Source organism: Macrobrachium nipponense, chromosome 40 (assembly GCF_015104395.2).
Source record: "Macrobrachium nipponense isolate FS-2020 chromosome 40, ASM1510439v2, whole genome shotgun sequence".
Taxonomy (NCBI): Eukaryota; Metazoa; Arthropoda; class Malacostraca; order Decapoda; family Palaemonidae; genus Macrobrachium; species Macrobrachium nipponense.
The window spans coordinates 3,697,186-3,721,301 of NC_061101.1; the positions used below are offsets into that span (position 1 = coordinate 3,697,186).

Here is a 24,116-nt window from a genome sequence, read left to right on the forward strand (position 1 = left end):
GTGATAGAGAAAGACATGAACGCTCAGACCTGCCAGTCATATGATGTGTTCTGCGTAATAGTACCATGATTTATAAAATGCAAAAAGAAACGCGTCCCGTGCTCTCTCTCTCTCTCTCTCTCTCTCTCTCTCTCTCTCTCTCTGAGTAATCAGTATTCTTTATTACTGAAATGGATTGGAACCGGAATTGGAATTAAGAACAAATTTGGGCCAAATGCCCAGCGCTGGGACCTACGAGGTCATTCGGTGCTGAAAAGGAAATTGAGAGTAAAAGGTTTGAAAAGTGTAACAGGAGGAAAACCTCGCCGTTGTAATGTGAAATAACTATTAATAAATGGTGGAAAGTAAGATGGAAGAAAGATAATATGAACGGAGGTAAAAAAAAAAAAAAGCAATGAAAAGGGTTGTATTCGAGGCCCAGTGGAACACTGCAGAGCCCTAAGTAATGCCTACAGTGCACCACATGAAATGCACTAACGGTACCATCCCCTATGACTGGTTTGATGATGAAACCCAGTACATAGGTATTATGGGGAAGTTGATAAGTGTCATAAACAGTTCCTTGATAAATATTTTGAATACTAGATTTATCATCGTTGGAACAACAAATAATGACGTAAAAGTAAGCTTTAGAGAATGATTCAAATAATGACGTTACTATTTTTTAGTAATATTTCTCAAAAACACTAAAGATTATTTCTGCAATTACTACACATTTTCTTCCAGCTGCATGATTCTTGCATTATCTATATAAAAACACTAAGGAAATTATCATGTCTGTACAGAAATATTATAGATATTTGTGGTCCATTTCTTATATATATTTTTGGTCATCTCAAAATTATCCAGAGATTTTTTTTCTTGTACATGAAATTCATTATACCGTTGTATATATATATATATATATATATATATATATATATATATATATATATATATATATATATGTTTGTGTGTGTGCTTATGTGAGGCCATTGATATATATATATATATATATATATATATATATATATATATATATATATATATATATATATATATATATATATATATATATATATATATATATATATATATATATATATATATATATATATATATATATATATATATATACGTTTGTGTGTGTGCGTATGTGAGGCCGGAAGTTACCCTCGCATATATAATATAAGCGAGAAATCAGGCCATTATTATCCCTCACGTCATCATTTGTCTGACTAATTAATGCAACTCGGTCAATAAAGTGTTCAGTAATTGTAGCCAATTAAGCTATAGACATGTGACGATCAAGTCATTACAACCCTTATACTTTCTCTCTCTCTCTCTCTCTCTCTCTCTCCTCTCTTCTCTCTCTCTCTCTCTCTCTCTCTCTCTCTCTCTCTGAGTTTATTCATATGTCTCTTACCTAACTAACAATTTCAAAGTCAAGATGTTAAACCAATTAATATTACGTAAGAAGTCATCCATCTTTTGGCGCAATAATACTGCGCAAAAAAATTTAAGCTCTGCGGGTATACCCTCCTAAGTGCCCGAACAAACAAAACGCAACCATCGGCGCCGTCCTGGGAGGGAGGCGTTCTCTCCGACCTGGATAGTCTAATTGAACTCGCCCTACTAACGAGCGTATTAGCATGGCTAATAGGCGTCGCTGGGCAGGCGAGCGGGAGGTGCTTATAAGACACTGTCATATCTTAACTTGAAAGAACCACTGCTTTTCTCCGAGTCAGTTGTCGACACTTGGCTCCAGGAGGTCCTCGCTCGAAGATCGGCTCCGAGGAAAGAAAGTCTTCGAGGATTCGAGGAGCTTTAGTGCAAAGATAAGGTAGGAATTGTTGTGTTTAATTTAGGAGTTTGTTGGCGCTACATTATTTTGTTTGTTTTGTTATTATTCATCTCGTCGAACGTCAATAAACTTTGCTTTTTATTAAAGCTTTTAGGGTATATTCAAAGTGCTTTTTGCAAAGGGAGATAAACTGTGTCCAAAAAAAGATAGATTTTTCTTTTAATTTGATATAAGCGAGATCACCCATTCTGCAATTAGTTGATATTTTTATTTTGCTGAACGTTTCATATATATAAAATTTGTGAAGTAATGTCTATTGAAATGTCAACGTGGAACATAATACGTTTAAATTTTAAAGGCTTGGTATGGCACTGCACATTAGTTTTATAACGAGTGTCTAAATAATTCGAAAGACTGACCAAGCTTATTCGAGTGAAAACAATTCTTACGGCATTGTCTAATGTCAACAACTGGAAACCTTCGTACCTGACGGGTAGTTGATCGTGGTGGGTCGCATCTAGGGGGGAAAATAGCACGGGGTTATAAACATTATCCGGAATATACATATATATATATATATATATATATATATATATATATATATTATATATACTATATATATATATATATATATATATATATATATATATATATATATATATATATATATATATATGTGTGTGTGTGTGTGTGTGTGTGTGTGTGTGTGTGGGTGATATATATATATATATATATATATATATATATATATATATATATATATATATATATATATATATGTGTGTGTGTGTGTGTATGTGTGTGTGTGGGTGCCCTATATATATATATATATATATATATATATATATATATATATATATATATATATAATTATAATCACTTTAGCACGTGATTCATTTATCACACATATCCACAGGTGAAAATAAAGCCGAAACCGGTCAGGACCTACACCCTGTCTCTTATTTTTCACCTGTGGATATGTGTGATATATATATATATATATATATATATATATATATATATATATATATATATATATATATATACATACATGACCAATAACTACCCCTACATATATGTACGTATCTAGAATTTAATAAGAAAACGGTCTATTATCCATAAAGAAATAAAAAGCACTTTTTCTCTTCAGTTTCTACTAAAATTCACTCGTTCGTGAAAAAAAACTGCTGTTTCTCAAAACGCCAGAAAGTTAACGAGTTTATAATTGGCAGAAAAAAATCTTATCTCTTTTGAAGTTGTGTCTGACGCCACTGAATAATTCCTTTTAAAAATGTTTCTTGCATTCACGAAAAAAGTCCATTAAGAAGTCCATTTTAAGCCATTATTATTATTATTATTATTATTATTAATATTATTATTATTATTATTATTATTATTATTATTATTATTATTATTATTATTCAGAAGATGAATCCTATTCATATGGAACAAGCCTACAGGGGGCCATTGACTTGAAATTCAAGCTTCCAAAAATATGTTGTTATTATTATTATTATTATTATTATTATTATTATTATTATTATTATTATTATTATTATTATTATCCAGAAGATGAACCTTATTCATATGGAACAACCCCACAGGGGTCACTGACTTGAAATTCAAGGTTCCAAAAAATATATTTTATTATTATTATTATTATTATTATTATTATTATTATTATTATTATTGATTATTATTATTATTATTATTCAGAAGATGAACAGTATTCATACGGAACAAGCCTACCACAGGGGCCACTGACTTGAAATTCAAGCTTCCAAAGAATATGGTGTCCATTTGAAATAAGTAACAGAAGATAATAATAAATATATAGAAAACAGATCGGTTACAAGAACAGAAAAAATATGAACAGATTAACAAATAAATATATAAAAAAGCAAGCAATACTGATAATAAATGAACAAATCGATAAATGAATATATGAAAATGCGATCAATATTTTTATTGCAATGTAAAAAGAACTTTTTCTATCTGAACTTTAATCTGATACTACAACTGTATCGCTATTCAATCATAAGTAGAAACAAATATGATTATTATGATTCCTAAAAGATATTCTTTTGTCGACAAGTCACTGAAAAAGATATCCTGACGTACCGAGTTCTTGGAAGGCAGTAATTGAAGACAAATTAAGTCGTCACTTGTTGAAAATGAGTTAAAACTTAGCGGGAAAAATATTCTCAAAGCGTTTTAATTATTTTTATTTTTATCCTTATAACACTCAGACTAACAACTGGACATCGAATCTACTAGTAAGTGTTTTTGGCAAAGGGGCCGGTTCTCCCTTTCCACGAGAAACCGGAAGGACTTTTTTTTTTTAATAATATTTGATGTTTCTTTTATACCAATTTTTCGATTCGTTAATCAGGGTGATACATAATGTTAATTTGCATTTTCATTATAAGCTTTCTACCCACTCCAGGAAAGGAAAGGGGTGTATACATATTATATGAATATATGTATGTATGTATGTATGTATGTATGTATGTATGTACCTAATTCATTTCCCTTTAGTGGGCGTGTCTCCATCAAGTGACCACTGTCAACGAACTGCAGATAACTCGATTTACTGCTTAGTTCAACAGAAGACACTCAAGATTCTACAGAACTTAATAATAATAATAATAATAATAATAATAATAATAATAATAATACGGAGATCCGGTAGTTTGGTAATCGTACCGGGGACTTTTACTGGTTGAGGTGAATGTCCTCTTCTCTCTCTCTCTCCTTCATCTCTCTCTCTCTCTCTCTCTCTCTCTCGTCTCTCTCTCCTCTCTCCTTTCTAATTTTATATATATATATAGATATTATAAAATATTTATATATATATTATATACTATAATTTAATTATATATATATATATATATTATATAATCTGTAGTTTGAACATTTGTCAGATTCGAGTTAAGATCTGCTTTCGGAATTAAATATTTTGTGTCAAAAAAATGTGTATATAAAATTTGGGTACGTATATGAATCAATTATCCAGTGAGTATAGTTTTCCTCTAAACATATAAATAAGTAAATAAAACTATTTTATTATTATTATTATTATTATTATTATTATTATTATTATTATTATTATTATTATTATTATTATCATTATTATTATTATCACCAAACATACCTACCTTCTCTCACAGATGGGTCACTACAACGTCAGATTTCTCGCTCTCTTAGCAATCGTAGCATCTGCAGCGCCATCTAGCGGAGAGATATTGTACGGCGAGACGGCTACCATCACGTTCGAAGACTGGGCTGCTAACTTGGTAAGCTTAAAACTTTATTAAGTGAATTACTTATAACCTTTGCTACACTTCTCAAGACTTTACGAGAGTAGCCCATAACCTTTGCCACACTTCTTTTGCTACGATTTTGAAGACTATAAGTGAATTGCTTGTAACATTTGCTACACTTTTGGAGACTTTGCAAATAAATTGCTTATATTTCTGAAGGCTTTATACACAATTGCTTATAACCTTTGCTACACTTCCTTTTACTGCACTTTTAAAGGCTTTATAAGTAAATGCTTCTCACTTTTGCTACACTTCTTTTCCTACCCTTTTGAAGACTTAATACTTGAATTGCTTATAACCTTTGCTACACTTCTCTTGCTTCACTTTTGAAGACTTCATACGTGAATTGCTTATAATCATTGCTATACTTTTTTGCTACTATTTTGAAGACTTTGTAAGTGCATTGCTTATAACCATTGCTATACATTTTTGCTATACTTTTGAAGACTTTGTAAGTGCATTGCTTATAACCATTGCTATTACTTTTTTGCATCACTTGTTTATTGCGGCGTTTCCAGACTTTATCAGTGAACTGGTTATAACCTTTGCTACACTTCTGAGGTTAAGAATATGTGGGAATCTTCGAAGCTATAACATTCACATATGAATATCAATAGTTTTTCTCCCATTATCAATTATATATCAAATAAAACCATAACTCCATAACAGAGAACAAGTAAGAAAAATATGCCGAAGTTTCTTCAGGGCAATCGAGTTTTCTGTACAGCGTATAACCAAGGCCACCGAAAATAGATCTATCTTTCGGTGGTCTAGGTATAATGCTGTATGAACCGCGGCCCATGAAAATTTAACCACAGCCTAGTGGTGGCCTGGCCTGTACCGTTGTCAGACGCAAGGTACATGGATAGATTTAGCCTTAAATAGAAAAAAAAAACTACTGAGGATAGAGGGCTGTTATTTGGTGTGCTTAGTGACTGGAGAGTGGATGATCAACATACCAATTTGCAGCCCTCTAGCCTCTGTAATTTTTAAGATCTGGGGACGGGGAGGAAAAGTGTGGACGGTCATACAAAGACCGCACAATGGTTCTCCTTTCAGAGAGCAAAAAAAAAAAAATAAATAAATAAATAAATAAATAAAATAATAATAAATAAATAAAATAAAATAAAATAAAATAAAAAGTGCCCAAAACACGACCTAATAATTGCCCAATTCCCTTCTTCAGGCCCCGGGCTACACTCTCTCCCAGACGAACATCGAAGGGCGGACCTGCTACTGCAAGACACCCCTCGCAGGGGAGACTCCTGCCCTGGGCATCGGCTCCGCAGGTGCCCAGCCTTCGGGGAGCAAGTTCGAGTTCGTCTTCACTGGTGTTCCCCCGTTGTACGACGAAGGTAATCCGGTGTGTCCAGTTTAGTTAAGGAGATTTTTTACTTTAGCGATTTAATTCCTGGATTGATGTGTTGAAAGTACTATTGAAAGGTGTTTGAAGGATTAGTTACGGAAATGTTTCAGTGATTATTTCATTTAATTTATTGAAATTAAATTAGGCTTGAATTCTCTCTCTCGTCAATCTCTCTCTCTCTCTCATCTCTCTCTCTCTCCTCTCTCTCTCTCTCTCTCTCTCGTAGGTTTGTGTGTATATATATATATATATATATATATATATATATATATATATATATACATATATATAATAATGTATAGATATATATATATATATATATATATATATATATATATATATATATATGTTTGCATATATATAAATATACATATATATATGTATGTATAATATATATATATATATATATATATATATATATATATATATATATATATATATATATGTGTGTTTACATATATATATATACATATATATAAATACATATATATAATGTATGTATAATATATATATATATATATATATAAAACCTCTTCGTTATAAAATGCCACCCGTAAAAAAAACTAAAACTAAAAGGTAAAGCCTACCACGCCTTTACTCAGGTCCGAATTATTACCTGCTTTAACGAAGGCCGTAACGAGACACTACTTTTTTTTTTTTTTTGCTAATTATCTTCTCGTAATGGACGGATTCAGTGAGCAGAGAGAGGTAACCGACCTTGAGGACTCTGGCTAGCGCTCACAAACTCTTAAACATTATTCGTTCGTGTTAATTGGTTTCGAAGGTTCGAGTCCGTCTGTCTGTCTGTCTGTCTCTCTCTCTCTCTCTCTCTCTCTCTCTCTCTCTCTCTCTCTCTCTCTCTTCTTTCGTCGTTTCATTTCCATTACTAAAGACTCGTATAATAATTCACGCATATTTTCCTTAATCTATTTCCGCTCTTCACAAAAATAATCTTATTCATTATTTCCTATAACTTTAATCCTTCGTTACGCCTATCACTGATTTTTATTTATGTTTTCTTCCTAGTAATGTTTCTCAGTCTTTTCTTCCTAGTAATGTTTCTCATTATTTTTGTTAAATTTTCGACATCTTTTTTCGCAGGTCAGCCGGAGTCTTCCTTCGACTATTTGTATTTGACGAATCCCGCCGCCAGAAAGGAGAAGGATTTGCTCTGAAGGACTCTCCCTAAAGGACGATTTTCAAAGGATCTATGGAAGGATTACGCATCGCCATTCCTATGGTAAGATGATATTGGATTGTTTTCTGGGAACAATACTTTGATTGGAGGAGTACGTTTATTATACATTGGTAAGCAATCTGCTTATTTGAATCTCTCTCTCTCTCTCTCTCTCTCTCTCTCTCTCGCTCTCTCTCTCTCTCTCTCTATAATATAATCTATAATATATATATATATATATATATATATATTTATATATATATATATATATACGCATATAGATAGATATAATATATAGGATATATATACTATCTATATAGATATATATATATACTATATATATATATATATATATATATATATATATTACGAGAGAGAGAGAGATGAGAGAGAGAGAGAGCGAGAGAGAGAGAGAGAGAGAGAGAGAGAGAGAGCAAAGATTTTGGGGGTCTGGTTATGATTCTCAAGGTGTGTGGCATCTCCACCTGAGAACCAATCACCGGCGATCATGTTCGGCCAATGATAAGCCTTGTAGTATGTAGATAGTCCAAGTGTTCTTGAAGGAGCTCTCACGGAATAATTTTAACACTTCAAATTGAGGTGATAATTAATTTTTATTTTAACGTTCTTTTTAAGAATATGATAATTGTGAGTCGAACTTGTAGTGTTGAGAAGAATAATAATAAAGAAGAGGGAATGGTTTAATATATATATATATATATATATATTATATATATATGATATATATATATATATACACATATATACATACGTACCTCTGTGTGTGTCTGTGTGTATATGAATACAACAAAAGGACATTTATTTATCAACTATATTCTATATTTCTGGAAACGTTCTCCGTTTTGGAAATAATAAAATTTGATAAAAAAAAAACTAAAATATTCATCCAATCACGAGACGATTTATTATATAGTCCTCGCTATCTAGTCAAGTTATTCCTATTTGTCTAGCAAACTGATTCATAGTTATTCCATGCTTATGTGAGCGTGTACATTTGCGACCGAAGATTTATGGCATGTTCCTCAATTATAATTTTAACCTTTGCTAATTTATTATAAAATATCTCATCCAAGCAAATGCTAAAGTTCTCGTTTTTTAATTTTGTAACTGAATGGAATCATGTCATAGGTTTCCTCTTTCTAGTGCCAGTCTAGAATATACGTCTTTACATAAGTGAGTATAAGCATACAGAGAGAGAGAGAGAGAGAGAGAGAGAGAGAGAGAGAGAGAGAGAGAGAGAGAGAGAGAGAGAGAGAGAGAGAACTTCCACTGAAGACCTATTTACCATTACAGGTTCGTCATTGACAAAGGAATGAAGTAAACAAAACGACTTGGGATTTTTGCTGGAGTGTATAGAATATTGTCCGACCATCTCCTGTACAATTTCTCATCTACATAGTGCGAAAGAGGCGTGACCAGTATTAAAAGACCACTTTGGTATCTGCAAATTTCGTTTTAGAAATTTCTAACATTTGTAGGAATGTTCAACAATGGGTATTTGTGTCTTACTGCTGTCTATCTCGTGTTTACTTTCCTAACTTTTAACTGTATGTATAGATGTAACGATAATATAAATAATAATGATTAAAACGGTATTGTTTTAAGAAATTCCTATACACTGTGGCCAGCGACTAATAAATTAACGAAAAATGCTAATCCCAGTTCTGTTTATACTCATGGCTACAAATCCAGCGGTGGTGTCGGATTTTGCAATTATTTTCTGTAGCTTTTATTTCTACAGTAATGCTGTATCGTAATTTAAGACCCACTGAGAAAATAGCAATATAGACGTTTCTGAAGGCTCGTAGTGTTTTAGGATAATTAATCCAATGATTTTGAAGATTTGACAGTTGCTTCGTCATATTGGGGACTGAAGAACGGAAATACAATTCTCTTGGGTTCAATTACAATATGAATACTTGGAAATGAATATTAAACACAATTATGATAGCTATCAAAATCCTCACTTGGGAAAAACAAAGTCTCGTAATCTTTTTGAACTTTAAGTGAATTTCTGTGAAGAAATTTGGTAGAGAGAGAATTATTATTGTTATGTATGATATCATTTAATCTTACTAAACTTGCCAAGGCAGTATTAATCAATATTAATTAATCAATATTAATATTTGAAAATTAGTAAGTATAATTCAAAATAGACTAAAGATGAAAAAAAAGTGTCAGAAGATAAAAAAGAAAGAGATGATTGCATCATGCTTTATTGAAAAACGCAAACCAAATCAAGATAGAGAAATTTAAAAAGAGAGAAAAGTCTACCGTTGTCTATCCACTTTTCTTGTGGACTTGCCTACACATTCTCACTTCCGCGAGGAAGAAGAAGGCGGAGAAGACGCAGCCGACGATGTAGATGAAGAATATGCTCTGGAGGTGGTCTAGACTTATCGGGATGACGCCGTCGTTCGTCTGCGATGCGACCAGCGAGTCCTGCTCCCCTTGGAATTCTCCCTTGGCCTCCGCTTCTTCATCTTCCCTCGCCTGTGAAGGAAACCACACAGAGCTGGACTGGGTGAATTGGCGGCAAATCGGCTGATATCTTACCTTAGCTAGTTTTGTATTCTCAATAGATGTTAGAACGAGGGGATATATCAGACAAATCAGGCAGCCTTGCGCACGAACAGGAAGGGGGAGGGTTTGCAAAGATGTGCAAGATACAAATAAGGTATGTGCTGTTCCAAAGGCAAGTCCTGACCACTGCTACAGTAGATTCACATCAGCCGTGCATTTGATGTCTAGGCCAGTCCCTTACGGTGCTCCTGATTGGCTGTTGATAAGCCAATCACAGGGCTTTAAACTATCAGTCTCTCGAGAGAGTTCACACAGGCAGGATGTATGTTCCGTCAAAAGCATCCCTCAGGAGAGGTGGAACATAGATCCTATCCATGTGAACTCTCGAGAGAGACTGAGAGATTCCAGCCCTGTGATTGGCTTATCAATAGCCAATCAGGAGAGTCGTAAGGGACTGGGCTAGACATGAAATGCACGGTTGATGTGAATCTACTATAGTACTACAAGATTCCTTGTATAACTGATGAAGAGCCGTTTCAAAGGCAAAGCTCGACTACTGCTGATACTGCTATTACTACTACTGCTACAGTAGGGAGAAGAGTAAAACGACGAGGAGCCGTTTCAAAGATAAATCACAACTACTACAACTACTTCTACTCAATGAAGAAGAGTAAGACCGATGAACAAACGTTTCTAGGGCAAATCCAGACAAATACGACTACTAAACTGCTACTACTTCTACCGCTACTCTACGAAAAAGCCTATAACCGACGATGGGCCGTTTCACAGGCAAATCCCCACAACAACTACCACCAACACTACTACTACTACTACTACTACTATTGCTTCTAATGAACCAGCGACGAAGCCGAAGATGAGCCGTTTCATAGGCAAATCCCGACAATTACTACTACTACTACGAAGCCTCACCTTGACGGACGCAGCCAATCTGAGAGAGTTCAGGAAGAAGTGCCTGATCAGGCCACCGTTAATCATCCACCCGATGACCTGGTCGAACTTCCTCTTCAGGGGAGAATGACGCTGAAGGGCCATTGCAATGTTGAAGGGGGCGAAGCACTCCTGAAGGTGAGAGAAATTTATGTGTTAGAGAGATAGACCTAATGGGCATTCGGAAGGGAGCGATGGACGATGGACTCTCCTGTAGGAGATGATGCAGATTTTTAGGGTAAATAAATAAATAACTATTTATTAACTGATAAGCGGGGAAGCTGAAGTTGAACGGAAACAAGGATGTTGAAATTAAAACCGTTTTATATCTGATTTTTATAGATAGCTGCTGAAGCTCTGTGCTCTGAAGCAACAAAGAAAAAGAATACTAGCTCTGTGCACTTAATCAACAAAGAAAAACAATACTCAAGCCCCAGGCTCTGAAACAACAAAGAAAAGATATGCTAGTTCTAGGCTCTGAAACAACAAAGAAAGAAAAGGATATGCTGATTCCTAGGCTCTGAAACAACAGGACAAAAGAAAATCGCTAGTTCCTAGGCTTCTGAACGACAAATAAAATGAATTACTTAAGGCCTGAACACAAAGATAAAAGATATGCTAGTTCTTAGGCTCTGAAACAAACAAAGAAATTGAATACTTAAGGCTCTGAAACAACAAAGAAAAGATATGCTAGTTCTAGGCTCTGAAACAACAGATAAAAGATATGCTAGTTCTAGGCTCTGAAACAACAAAGAAAATGAATACTTAAGGCTCTGAAACAACAAAGAAAAGATATGCTAGTTCTAGGCTCTGAAACAACAAAGAAAAGATATGCTAGTTCTAGGCTCTGAAACAACAAAGAAAAGATATGCTAGTTCTAGGCTCTGAAACAACAAAGAAAAAGAATATTTAAGGCTCTGAAACAACAAAGGAAAAGAATACTAGCTCTAGGCTCTGAAACAACAAAGAAAAAATCTAGCTCTGGTTCTGAAACAACAAAGAAAACCAATGCTTAAGGCTCTAAAACAACAAAGAAAAACAATGCTTAAGGCCCTGAAACAACAAAGAAAAACAATACTTACGGCTCTGAAACAACAAAGATAAAACAATACCGAAGCGCTAGCCTCAGAAACGACAAAGAAACATTTTAATTCTCACGTAAAATACTAACGGAACAATTTGACCATCTCTCTCTCTCTCTCCTGAAACTACAAAAGAAGAAGACCATCACCTTCATTAACCTGAGTCTCGGTACCCCGTGGTCTATGAACCTGGTCTTGGCCACGAATTCCAGGTAAGGTCTGTTCTGCAGCATGACCGACTCCCCTCTGAGGACTTTCCCGATGATGACCTCGTCCTTGTTATAATCCTGGAAGCGGAAGGCCAAACTCTGGAAGGGAGATGAGACATAATTAGGAAAGTTTACTTATTAATGTTTTGGGAGTCGCTTGGAAATTGCTCGTAGGATGGGGTGTAACATAAAGATTAATATTTTAGATTTTTATTACATGTTCTTGGCATTTTTCAGTGATTTTGTAAATGAATAGCGATTACAAAAACCTGTTAAATGTTTTGAAATATGGACTCAAGAAATAATGTTTCCATGACACCAGCGAGAAGATAGATAAGCAACGGCCGTTAATGCAACTTTAAGCTAACTCTTATCTTTTTAAAATTATAACTGTGTATGTAGTATTTACTAAGGTTTAAACATACCTTTAAAGGGCTTAGGCCTACCTTCAAAAGGCTAAGGCATACCTTTAAAAGGCCTAGACCTACCTTCAAAAGGCTTGAGCCTGCCTTCAAAAGGCTAAGGCATACCTTTAAAAGGCCTAGACCTACCTTTAAAAGGCTTGTGCCTACCTCCAGAAGTATTAGGCTTGCCTCCAAAAGGCTAAGGCATACCTTTAAAAGTCCTAGGCCTACCTCCAAAAGTCTTAGGCCTACCTTCAAGTAAGGATCGCTAGCGGAGGCCAGCGCATCTCCGTAGAACTTCCCCAGACCGGAGACCTCTATACCAGCTGCGTGGAGTTCTCTGATGGTCTCCATGGAGGCGGGCGGCTTGGAGACCGTCAAAAAGGCCATGAGGTTCGTCGAGTAAGCGATGGTGAGCGTCATGGAGTAGAGCCACAGGACGACGACGAAGATTCTCGTGCTTTCGCCGATGGGCCAGAAGGTCTGGTTTTCGTTGCAGTGGATTCCGAAGGAGTAGTACCAGCTGGACGGGAGACTCTGTAGGCTTATCTTCTCACCTCCGCTGGGGGAAGGTTGAATGGAAGATGTTTAAAGGCCTCGAAATTTAAGTTTAATGCGTTTTTTTTATTATTATTATCAAAGCGCGAGAAGGAAACTAATTCAGAAGTTCAAGGAGTAGAGTATAATTCACAAACAAGTTCGAGATGTCTCGAAACAGTTGATGAACTATTAGTACACTTTTGTTAATTTTTTTATTATTAAGGTGTCGCAAATGTAATGAAATCATGAGCTCAAAAATTTTTTTAAAAATTCAGAAACAGATTCGGAATATTTCGAACATTTCTGTGAATTATAATAATAACACTTTCAGCTAAAGTTATCCGACATTGTAGCGTCAATGTTCACTCTCATACCTTGTGCTTTAATTCACGTTTAGTCATTATCAACCGTTCACAGAAAGAGAAATATCAGTATATTCTTATTCAGAAGGTAGAAGTATAGTGATCTTACCACCTAGCGCTCCCCAAAGCCAGCAAGAACAGAACGGGTCCACTGACCACGAACCCGATGATAATGGCGAGCCAAGTGGTCCCTTGGAAAGGGAAGGCGAGCGCCTGCCATCTCGGAAGAGGAGGTTCGGTTCGTGCCATAAAACAGCTCAGCTGATAGGAAAAGGAAATTTCTTTCAGTTCATCGCGAGGATTTCAAACTTTTAGAGATTATATCATTAAGGACTGTGGGTTATAGATCGTATTGATATGAGAGTTGTGTCAAATCATTCTATTTCTACAAAGCTAGAGCCTGAATCGAGTATCCTATGAATATCTGTGACACAGACAACACTCAGTCATGACGATGACAGAGTATTGTCGAACTTTGAAACTTGTAATAATAATAATAATAATAATAATAATAATAGAAACGACTTTGGAGAACTAATATATCAAAGAACTCCACATCATGAACTGTGTTTAGTTTTTAATGTCTCCACACTGAAGAGTCAGCAAGACGCTCAGAAAACGTATATATATATTTTTTCTCTGAAATGGTCTCTCGTTACCTCAGAGTCGTACGGTGCCGTGTAATCCAAGATGTTAACCCTGATGATTGTGACGTAGAGATCGACCACGCCCAAATCCACCTCGTTCCTCGCCAGCTTCCCCATCATTCCGCTCCAGGATCCGTTTTGTTCTTCGCGTCCCCAGTACTCTTCTGTGACAGAGCAGAGAAGAATTGTCAATTCAGAAATCACAGAAGTTATCATGCAGTAATCATTCTGTAGGTTTAAACGCTATTAAATATTTTGTTTGACGTTGTGGGTCTTCATTTGTTCTTGATAAAAGTGCTTCAGAGCTTTGTTCATTGCGTAAAGGGGTGCCTAACGGTAATTCAGCAGATGCAAGACCTATACAGTATCTTTATCTCTGTAAGTGACCAACACCTGTAATTTTGATTTATGGCGGCCCACTTACTGAATCTCTCTCTCTCTCTCTCTCTCTCTCTCTCTCTCTCTCCACATACACACACATTTTAAGATAACATTGAACAAAATTAGCAAATGGGACATATACTCAGCCCATTAACCAGTATCAATAAGTCTAAGCCAGAGATACCTGTATATGCTTCGATGTTCTAAGAAGTATTGCTACTACAAATAATTAAATCTTTTTGCAGTTTCGAATATAGATAAGTTGTGACTATCACCATTAAATAAAATCACTACAAAAGGAAATTACGACGAAACTAAACTAAAGGGCTAGACTCAAACTCACCAGCAGGTGGTTCCTCAAATTGAACCGTGAAGTTGAGGACATTGGAGAGCGTCTGAACCACTCCTATGTCGATGCCGTAGCGGAACAAGACCGTCCCGTTCTTGCTCCTGTAATAGAAGACGCTCGGCTTCCATTCGAACGTCACGCACTGGATAGCGAAGAAGAAGAAGAAGTCGAGTTCTCGCATTGATATGTTTTTGTTTTTTCGGGGATTGCGCATGCCCCAGAGGGCGGAATGAGTTATACGAGATGGTGAAAAATGTTCTAATTTCCTCCGTCTCTCTATGAATAACTTAGCTGAGAGACTTGTAAATAAATAAATAAATAAATAAATAAAGGATTTCAATTACAGAGTTCAGTCAAGTCAAATGTTATCGTTCATTGGTTGTTGGATCTCTGCTTTTACAAGATTCATTTGCATATTTTATGTGTAAGGACTTTCTGGGGAGTATGTCCTAATGCATAATTTGTTGTTGATTTGTATTTCATGTTGATTCTGCACAATTTATTGGAGTCATTCTACAGTTTATTAATTAATGTATTATTACATTGAGTTGTGAACCATCATTCATATACTTGAGTCACTGGACATGTAAGAATAGTCTAAAAAATGCATGCTAGGATCATACATTCTCTCTCTCTCTCTCTCTCTCTCTCTCTCTCTCTCTCTCTCTCTCTCTCTCATTATGTGAAGTTGTAATCCATTATTTGTGTACTAAACATATAAAAAGTAAAAAAACAGAAATGCTAGAATGGTACATTCTCTCTCTCTCTCTCTCTCTCTCTCTCTCATAAGGTGAAGCTGTAAACCATCATCTCTATGTACTGCAACTAAGTCTAAAGACTTAGTTGCTAGAATCGTACTCTCTCTCTCTCTCTCTCTCTCTCTCTCTCTCTCTCTCTCTCTCTTACCTTCAACATAACCCCTTTCAGATCGGATAGTTTATCAGGATACAGACGGACTTCCGTGGTAAAAGCGGTGTGCCACCAGGTAGCCACCTTCGTCACTTCCCAGCTGCCAAAAAGCTGGTTGATGTAGATAGTCCACTCTGGGGTACGATTCGACTGCACAAGAGAGAGAGAGAGAGAGAGAGAGATGACGAGAGAGAGAAGAGAGAGGAGAGAGGAGGAGAGGTAATTTAATTTTTGTTGGGATCTGTGCTTCTCATTAATTGAAATTGACATTCGTTTCTTTTTTTATGTGAAGTGTACCGAAAGATATTGGTACTAGGAATCAGCCTGCATTTAATCTCTGTAAATTGGTTCTACCCGAAAGAAATCTATTATTTTTTCTTTTTGCCTAAAATAATTAATGCATTGTTAAAAATATCCACAATTATATATATAAAAAAAGTATTTGTATGTAAAAATAAAAAAACAAAGACTGTTTCGAACACTTGAACGTGTTCCTCATCAGTGTTAAACGTCACACTGATGAGGAACACCGTTCAAGTGTTCGAAAAAAGTCTTTGTTTTTTATTTTTACATACAAATATATTTTTATATATAATTGTGGATATTTTTTAAACAATTTGTTTTCACGGAATTGTGAATTTCTTAACAAAATTAAGGCATTATTTAACAATAATACTTTTTAAAACTACTTTTAAAGAGTAAATAGATGTTTCTTCGATGTTTCTGAAAGATATTGGAACTTGATATCGGAATTAATCCTTATTCAAGGTCTGTGAATTGGTGTTAGCAGAAAAAATTGAATTTTTTGCTTGAAGTAAATAGGCCTTTTATTCTACAGCAATATTCTTAATAGATACGGAATCACTTTACCAGGTATTACAGGATCACTTTACCAAATAAAACGGACCACTTTACCACATAATACGCGATCACTTTACCAAATAATACTGGACTACTTTACCAAATAATAAGGGACCACTTTACGAGATAATACGGGATTACTTTACCAGATGATACGGGACCACTTTATTAGATAATACGGGAACACTCTACCAGATAATACGGGGTCACTTTACTGGTTAATATGTGGCCACTTCACCAGATGACATGGGACTACTTTCCCAGTAAATACAAGATCACTTTACCAGTTAAAACGGGACCACTTTAGCAGATAATACGAGATTACTTTAACAGCTAATACGGGACCACTTTACCAGATAATACGGGACAATTTTACCAGATGATATGGGATCACTTTACCAGTTAATACGGGACCACTTTACCAGATGATACGGGACCACTTTACCAGGTAATACGGGACCACTTTACCAGTTAATACGGGACCACTTTACCAGATAATACGGGACCACTTAACCAGTTAATACGGGACCACTTTACCAGATAATATGGGACCACTTAACCAGTTAATACGGGACCACTTTACCAGATAATACGGGACCACTTTACCAGATAATACGGGACCACTTTACCAGGTAATAAGGGACCACTTTACCAGATAATACGGGACCACTTTACCAGATAATACGGGACCACTTAACCAGTTAATACGGGACCACTTAACCAAATAATATAGGATTATTTTACCAGTTAATACGGGACCACTTTACCAGATAATACGGGACCACTTAACCAGATAATACGGGACCACTTTACCAGGTAATAAGGGACCACTTTACCAGATAATACGGGAAAACTCCACCAGGTAATAAGGGACCACTTTACCAGATAATACGGGACCACTTTACCAGATAATACGGGACCACTTTACCAGGTAATAAGGGACCACTTTACCAGATAATACGGGACCACTTTACCAGATAATACGGGACCACTTTACCAGATAATACGGGACCACTTTACCTTTATGGCCGCTGCCAAACGTTCACTCTTCTTCCCTTTAACAGAGTCTGCGAATGCTTGGAAGTCGAGTTTTGAAGGAAGAACAAAGAAGTATCTGAAATCATATACCAGTTTCAACGTCAAAATAGATCTAAGTTTTCCCGAAGTCTTGTAGAAAATTAGTATTTTATATCATTTACTGATACAGTAAAATAAAAAATACTTTCAAAAGCAGAGACAGTGTTATGAGTTATACTGATCAAAACGAAACGTATGAAATAAAAAAAAAAGGATTTTATGCTAATTAAAAATGGTATTATACTTGCTTGTGTAGTGATAAGATAGAAAATTTAAAAATTACACGTCAGACATTTAAATCATTGCTGAATCTCTTGTTATATATATATATATATATATATATATATATATATATATATATATATATATTGCTTAAAGAGGAATAAAGGTAAATCCATTACGGAAATTACTGTTGTTGTGGCAATATTTATGTAACCAATACGACGCGATTATTATTGATTTTTTATGAATGACATCTTCTCTCCTAAGTGAATATTCTTATTTATGTAACCTTATATGATATGAATTCAGCAACAGTAATTCGACATTAATTATAACCAACAAATAAAACTTGGTTTATTGTCAGAAAAACTTTGGAACCCTCAAACCTCAAACCTCATCCATCTGAAAAAAGTCTTCTAAAAATTGTTGGAACCCCTAAATTTCAAACCTGATCCTTCTATACAGTCTTCTAAAAATTGTACCTCGTCCCAAACTGAACTAAACTAAAGCTACCTTTACCTTCATTTATTTTCCCTCACCCTTCCTTCCTCACTTCCCAGGATATATATATTTCTCCCCTCACCTTCCAGCGTAGTTCCATTTGTTGAGATGCTTGTCCCCAAATTCTATGAGGGGGGCGGGGTCACCGAAGAGCATCAGATAGCCGCTGCAGCGTCCCGACACCCAGGCTACCGAAAGGAGGTCGCTTAGCCCCCTCACTGTTAGGACCTGGTGCGGTTTCGTTTGGGGGAATAGGCCAGAATGGTCTTTTGAGATGCATGTAGTAAACGAAAATTTACTCTCAATTCGTTCTCAAATAAGTAAGCAATAGGATGCAGATCGGTAAATAAACACAGAGGCACACTAAAGAAGATCTCACAGTGACAGGAAAAACGTAAATACAGTTAAACCCCAGTTTAACTTTAACTTAGCGGACTTCCGTACTTATCATCTACTTTATTATGCTTATTTTTCCACCATGCTGCCACCGATACGTGATACGTTTTTAGGTATATCTCTCACACTAAATGTTGAGTGTAAAGTACAGCTTAATTTAGGTTAGGAACTATACGGAATTACCGTTAGCTGCGAGATTTCTTCAAAATGTTCAAGTGCGACCTGTGATATAGTCTTCGTTATTTATCAGAAAGGCTAAACCCAAAACGTGTTTGTTAAATTTAAGTGCTGATGCATATAGGACTAGATTTAGTGTCCATTAATTTCCTGTTCTCGGGCGGTTTCTACACTCAAAGACGTTTTAGAAAACTTATAATTACGTAGCGGTGAGTGATCCAATATTTTCTTTTATCTATCCGTAAGTCAAGGAAATTAAACATCAAGATGTTAATTAGGTTTAACATTTTTTAAACTAACTAATTTTGATATATATATATATATATATATATATATATATATATAATATATATATATATATATATATATATATATATATATATATATATATATATATATTTGTGTGTGTGTGTATAACTGAATCACGAAAGTTAGGAACGTGATAAATCCAAAAATAAAGGTATATGCCACGAGGGAAAATAAACAACGGCGTATCCGCGAGATCTTTCGACGTTCAAACGTCCTTTACTTAGCAGATGAACTGACTTACATGAGGAAATGACAACACACGAAAGGTCGTATAACTGACTGACAGGGATTATAAAGAGATTAGTACCGACACACCTGGAAGATGAGGAAAAACATGGGTACAATTAAAAGTTTAAGACTATCTACTCAGACACAAGGACAAGACAATTAAAGGATTATTATAGGTGACAACTATTCAGAACTTTGGTAAACAAAAACATATTCACAATACATAGTAAACATACATATACAACGTAGATATCTCTAAGGCAACTAATTTTTATTTAAGTCTGTAATTATATCTTTGAGGTCATTCTTAAACGAGTATGCGACATTATAGCTAGGTCCAAAAGAGCTAGGCCCAAAAGAGCTAGTACAATTGAGCTAGTGCGACAAAATGGTTAGTTCCATAATAGCTAGTACCAAAATCGCTAATGTGACAAAATAGCTAGTTATACATTTGAGCTGGTACAAAAAGAGCTGTTAACCAAAATAACTAGTTTCAAGAAAATGGAGAGTTATTTCTACTTCATTTTTTCTTTTAATCCTTTTCTTATCTATGGAGAAAAAAGTTAGTTGTATTCCACCCTTCATCATGGAAGTTATAAAGTCCCAGAAAGGAAAAGATTTACTTAGCTACGATGGATATTTGTACCGAAAAAATACAACGAACAAAACCAGCCAGAACTGGAGATGTGTAATGAAGGATTGTAGAGGAACATTGAAAACTGCGCCGAACTACCAAGAAAAGTGTGAAGTAAAAATTGGACAAGAGCATAATCATGCCCCAGATCCCGCGAGGCAGTGTTAGAATTGCTTTAGGGAAAATGAATGAGCAAGCTTCAAATTGTAGTGCACCACCACGAAGAGTTATTGCTGCTGTAGTACAAGAGCTGGATGACGAAGCAATCGCTAATGTCCCTAAAAAAAAAAGCGCTCCAAAAACTTATTCAACGTAGACGTAAGGTTGAAGGCCATTTTCCTGAACCTTTATCAATTAACGAATTGATAATTCCAGAAGAATTTAAAACTTTTACTATAAACGGAAATACAGAACCCTTCTTATGAGTAATGTACAAGCGACTTCAAACGAATAATCATATTTGCAAGCCAGCATATGCTCGATCAACTTGCTAATTCAAAAATATGGATGTGTGATGGCACTTTCAAAGTCGTTCCTAGAATATTTTATCAATTATATACGATCCATGTTGTTAGAGAAAACTTTCTTTTTCCCTGTGTTTATGTTATGATGTCTGAAAAGGCTCAGTCAAAACGTATGAACGAGTATTTCAGATTTTGAAAGACAAACGCCCAGACTGTGACCCTGAAAACGTAACCTTAGATTTTGAAAAGTCTGCTATCAATGCTTTCATGACAATGTATCCTGATGCAAACATAAATGGATGTTTCTTTCATCTATCACAGTCAATATGGAGAAAAATACAAATCACGGGATTATCAAATAGCTATATACCTGATGCCAACTGCCGTCTTTATTGCAAGATGCTGGCTGCTTTGGCGTTTCTAAATCCAGATGAAGTGACAGATGCATTCGAAGAGCTAAATGAAGACCTCGAACGTCTACAATTGGATGAAGAAATGCAAATATTATATGACTATTTCGAAGACACATACAGTTGGTAGACGACACAGTTTTAGCACACTGCATTTTCTCGAAACAAGCTATTTTGTTAACAGCTCTTTTTGAACCAGCTCAAATGTACTACTAGCTATTACGGAACTAGCTATTTTGTCGTCAACTAGAGCCCAATTGTACTAGCTCTTTTGGGCCTAGCTCTTTTGGATCGCTCCCTTCTTGAACATGTTGCAAATACAAGGGTCTAAATGAAACAGGCCACGGCTAATATTGAAATTACAATGAGAAGTAAGTTGTATTAAAGCAGATTCTAAAAGATTTCGTGATAAGACATCTTTTGACCTTGCAATTACTGAACTACCAATCCAATTTATTTGGTGGTTGTTTACACTTAAATGAATGAATATTGCATTAGATGTGTGCCCAGTTTTTACAGAACATTTATGCTGGCCTAACCTTACTTCTAAGCCCTTGCTCGACTGTCCGAGATAAAATGAGGGACCATCCATGCATGGAATTTTATATATTATGTTGTTGCTTTCTCTGGGGCCATTTTTTATGAACATTTAAGGTTGACCTTAAAGGCTTTTAGCAATGATTGAATGGTTTCAAATCTGTTAAAATGAGGCAAACTGAGGTTGTTCTTAGAATTTTCTTTCTCCGTGTTACTTACACTATAAAACTTTTTGTGGGCTTTATTATAACAAATATCTAATATATGTGAAAGATAACATAAATCTTTCCCTATTTTTCTTATGTATTCAATTTCTTGATCCAAATATTGGGGACTGACAATGCATAATGCTCGTAAAAACATAGAAGAAAAAATTGATATTTTTATGTTAAGATGGTGGCCTGAATAGAAATGAACAAAGTTAAGTTGTTGATCGGTTTCCTATAAATACTTGATTTACATTGAAATGGTTCTCTATGTATCAAAACATCTAAGAAAGGGAGGCAATTGCTTTTTCTAATTCTAGAGTAAACTTAATCGATGGTACCTGGCTATTTAATTTAGAGAGTAAATCATTTACATCAATACCGACAGGCAGAACAGCTAAAATATCATCAACATATCTATACCACTTTACAGGAATATAAATGATATTAGGTAAATAGCGTTTTTCAAAGAATTCCATGTACAAGTTTGAGAGGAGAGGCGATAAAGGGTTGCCCATTGCCATGTCAAATATTTGTTGATAAAATTCACCATTGAATATAAACTTACAATCACAAATGCACAACTTAGTGAGTGAAATAATGTGACTTATAGGTAGAGGTAATTCATGCTGAGTTAGTTCATTACAAAGATATTCTAAAATAGAGTCTATAGGGACTTTAGTAAAAAGAGAACATACATCAAAACTAATGAATCTATCAGTTGGGCAAAGAGTAATTTTGTTTAGTTTATCAACTAAATCTAGAGAATTATATATATGAGAATCGGAGATGGTTCCAAGTAACGGGGACAAGATCTTAGTGATATATTTCGAAAGTTTATATGAAATTGAACCAACAGTACTGATAATAGGCCGCATAGGGTTATTTTCTTTGTGCGTTTTGACTAATCCGCACAGGTAAGGTAGCGAAGGAGATTTGACTGACAATTTGCCTAGTAGTTCTGTTTTATCTATAAGGATATTTTTCACTGTGCTATTGAAGTTTTGTATGACTTGATCAAGGGGATTTTTTGTTAGTTTTTTATAAGTCACATCATCATCCAGTAGGGCTTGCATACGTGATATGTAGTCAGCTTTATCTAAAATTACTATACTATTTGACTTTCAGCTTTTGTAATGTGGATAGTATTGTCCTTGATAATATATATATATATATATATATATATATATATATATATATATATATATATATCAAAATTAGTTAGTTTAAAATTGTTAAGCTTAAATAACATCTTCAAGTTTAATATCCTTGACTTACGGAATGATTAAAGAAAATATTGGATCACTCACTGCTACGTAATTATAAGTTTTCTAAAACATCTTTGAGTAGAGAAACCGCCCGAGAACAGGGTACAAAACGACATCGCTGGGAGAAACTGACTCACCTGTTTAGGATTCGGCAGTTTGAGCACCTCCCGAACGATGGCGGGATCAGCGTAGGCATCGTCGACGGCCACGACCAGATCGCAACCCTCCATCTCCCGTTGAGCCACGGAGAGAAGAAGACGAGCCAGCTTGGTCGCTTCGTCCCTGGAGCCGTTCATCGCGACTCTTTGCAAAGGGGTGCTGTGTTGTACTTGGGAGGTGGACAGGATCAAGAGCGAGCCATCCTCTTCTTCGTCGAATTTATCAAAATACAGAGAATCTTCCGCCACAGGTGTATTACGGCTGTGATCTTGGGCAGAATTGACATCTTGCTTGCGAGAGGTGGCGTCGGATATCGAAATGAACGATACGAAAATCAGCGCTCTGGTCAGGTTCAGTTTGAGGGTCATCGTTCATCTGGACTTACGATAGACAGAAAAATACGAATTGAAAATGTCGTCAATAAGTTCTTTACTTTGAGAAAAAAAAAATGTATCGTCTATTGTAACAACGATATTCATCTCATGACTTCAATTTTAAACTGAAAACACATCTTGCGCATGAATATTCTTATAAATGTAGATTTTAAAAACGACGTTAAAAGACCAAAAGAATAAGTGTAGGGCTAATGATATGGCATTTCCAAAACTGCAAACAACTCCCTCGTGATTTTTTTTTTAACCCA

At 35.2% G+C, this 24,116-nt stretch overlaps 2 protein-coding genes across 2 annotated transcripts; one reads left to right on the plus strand and one right to left on the minus strand.

The window, feature by feature from the left end:
* The first annotated feature begins 1,690 nt into the window (after nt 1–1,690).
* Nucleotides 1,691–9,227, plus strand: LOC135212265 (uncharacterized). Its single transcript, XM_064245709.1, has 5 exons — nt 1,691–1,822; nt 4,954–5,079; nt 6,293–6,461; nt 7,574–7,712; nt 8,964–9,227. Exons 2-4 carry the CDS (start codon nt 4,954–4,956, stop codon nt 7,645–7,647), a joined length of 369 nt encoding a protein of 122 aa, XP_064101779.1. The 5' UTR covers nt 1,691–1,822; the 3' UTR covers nt 7,648–7,712; nt 8,964–9,227.
* A 675-nt stretch (nt 9,228–9,902) lies between these two features.
* Nucleotides 9,903–23,836, minus strand: LOC135212266 (ionotropic receptor 21a-like). Its single transcript, XM_064245710.1, has 11 exons — nt 23,452–23,836; nt 18,768–18,913; nt 17,906–17,999; nt 16,022–16,174; nt 15,110–15,257; nt 14,398–14,549; nt 13,848–13,999; nt 13,089–13,398; nt 12,373–12,531; nt 11,124–11,273; nt 9,903–10,163 (listed from the first exon to the last, which is right to left on the minus strand). Exons 1-11 carry the CDS (start codon nt 23,608–23,610, stop codon nt 9,951–9,953), a joined length of 1,836 nt encoding a protein of 611 aa, XP_064101780.1. The 5' UTR covers nt 23,611–23,836; the 3' UTR covers nt 9,903–9,950.
* Between the last annotated feature and the right edge of the window lie 280 nt (nt 23,837–24,116).